The sequence below is a fragment of the Cyprinodon variegatus genome, unplaced genomic scaffold (genome assembly GCF_000732505.1).
Source record: "Cyprinodon variegatus isolate N-32 unplaced genomic scaffold, C_variegatus-1.0 Scaffold907, whole genome shotgun sequence".
NCBI classification, from domain to species: domain Eukaryota; kingdom Metazoa; phylum Chordata; class Actinopteri; order Cyprinodontiformes; family Cyprinodontidae; genus Cyprinodon; species Cyprinodon variegatus.
This window is the reverse complement of record NW_015151360.1, coordinates 62,823-64,678: the sequence shown is the minus strand read 5'-3', so window position 1 is coordinate 64,678 and position 1,856 is coordinate 62,823. Positions and strand designations below refer to the sequence as shown.

General features: G+C 40.4%; 1 protein-coding gene across 1 annotated transcript in view; it reads right to left on the bottom strand.

Annotated features, from left to right (window-relative positions):
• The window catches only part of rap1gds1 (RAP1, GTP-GDP dissociation stimulator 1), a 43,623-nt gene that overhangs the window by 4,090 nt on the left and 37,677 nt on the right, over nucleotides 1-1,856 (bottom strand). The window contains exon 12 of the mRNA XM_015398037.1: nucleotides 914-1,040. Within this exon, the coding sequence (XP_015253523.1) occupies nucleotides 914-1,040 (127 nt within the window). The remainder of the gene's footprint in view (nucleotides 1-913; nucleotides 1,041-1,856) is intronic.

Sequence of the window (1,856 nt, the reverse complement as noted above, 5' to 3'; positions counted from 1 at the left end):
TGTTGCACAATGCTTGCACACTGTTGCACTTTTCTCCACAACTTTCTTTCCGCTTTGCATTTCGAGTGACCTACGATGACGGCGGAAAGAAAGTTGTGGAGAAAAGTGCAACAGTGTGCAAGCATTGTGCAACATGTTTTTTTTATGCTAACAGCAACATGACCAACATGTCAGGCTAACAATCAACATATACCAAACCGAAAACCGTGAACATGAAACCATGAACCGAACCGTGGATTTTCTGAACCGTTCCACCCCTAATAGTTGTATGCTGCTATAGGCTTAGACTGCTGGAGGACAACAAAACAACTTTTCCTCAATCTTCTACATTCTACTGATATTCTTCTATTTTTTTTACTGTCAATAATTGACAGTTTCTATCTGCTCCCTCTACTTTTTCTCCTTATTGTACCTTCATGTGACCTGGTTCTATTTTTCGCTTTGACACCATCCAGGAAGGAAGACTTGGCTGGATCAACACTCTCCATTACAGGTGATAGTGTTGGGCCTGTTTTTCAGTGTTTAATCCTGTTGCTCTCTTGCAAGATATTTAGTCTTTGAAGACTTTTCTATCAGAACCTTACTGTACTTTAAACGGAACCAGAACCTTCCCCGTAACCGGCCTGCTGTGATCTTCATGATGCTGAACCGTCTTCAATGTTTTTTAACAAACCTCTCATGCAGGAAACAGAATTGAATTGAAACGCGTTGACTCAATTAAATAGGATTCACTCAACTGACTAAATGTTTGTCTACTAAAGGCAACAGAAATGCTGTGGTTATAAAGGGACATGTCCAGTCCTCAGAGACCTGATGGTTCATTATAACAACCTGAGAAGAATCTGGGTTTTCATCACGAGTTTATTCAGACTTAAATAGGAGTCGATCGTGCAGCTGCAGGATCAAAGCTTACCCAGATCCAGCGCCGCTATCAACCCCAAAGCCACCAGCGCCTCGTTCTGCATAATCATATGTTCGCTGGTTGCCATGGTTACTAAGTGCTTGACTCCTCCTTTCTGGATCACAGTCCTGACAACTTCCTGAAAAGAAACAAAACAAGATGGAAGAAGTGTTGTGATGACCATCCTCTGCACCGCACATTAAAACAAAACAATTCAGATCAGTGGGATCAAACCGATGTTTGCAGTCATTGGTTCAAATCCCAAACAAGTTCATCTGGTCAACGTTGTTCTTCCACACAATAAAACACGGAGAAACAAAATATTCCCGTGTTTTTTTTCAATGTATTCAATTCAAACATTGACCCTGTTAATTTAATTTTTTCAGGTGTGAACAGAATTTCCCTCCGATTCTGTCCATCAGGCTTAATTAGCGTTAGCATTTGGAATCTACTAGCCAGCGATCACTGCACTACAGTCCTATTTTCTATATTTTCTACACATATTCTGATATCTGTAATAGATTGTGCAGCTTGCTTTCCCTCTTTACCCTTTATTGTGTTTAATGTCTGCAGGTTTCATACAGCCATAATATTTAGCATCCAGATGGGAACAAACGATGCTGACAGCAGCAAGAGGCTGCAAGCTCATCGGTTCAACAGACCTGATCTACATCCAGAATGTCTGGAAAAAGGGAGAACTGTGTGAACTTCTAGACTGTTTAGTTCTATACACAGACTGTCCTCTTCTACATCTAGACTGTTTAGTTCTATACAGACTGTCCCCTTCTACATCTAGACTGTTTAGTTCTATACAGACTGTCCCATTCTACATCTAGACTATTTAGTTCTATACAGACTGTCCCATTCTACATCTAGACTATTTAGTTCTATACAGACCGTCCCATTCTACATCTAGACTATTTAGTTCTATACAGACTGTCCCATTCTACATCTA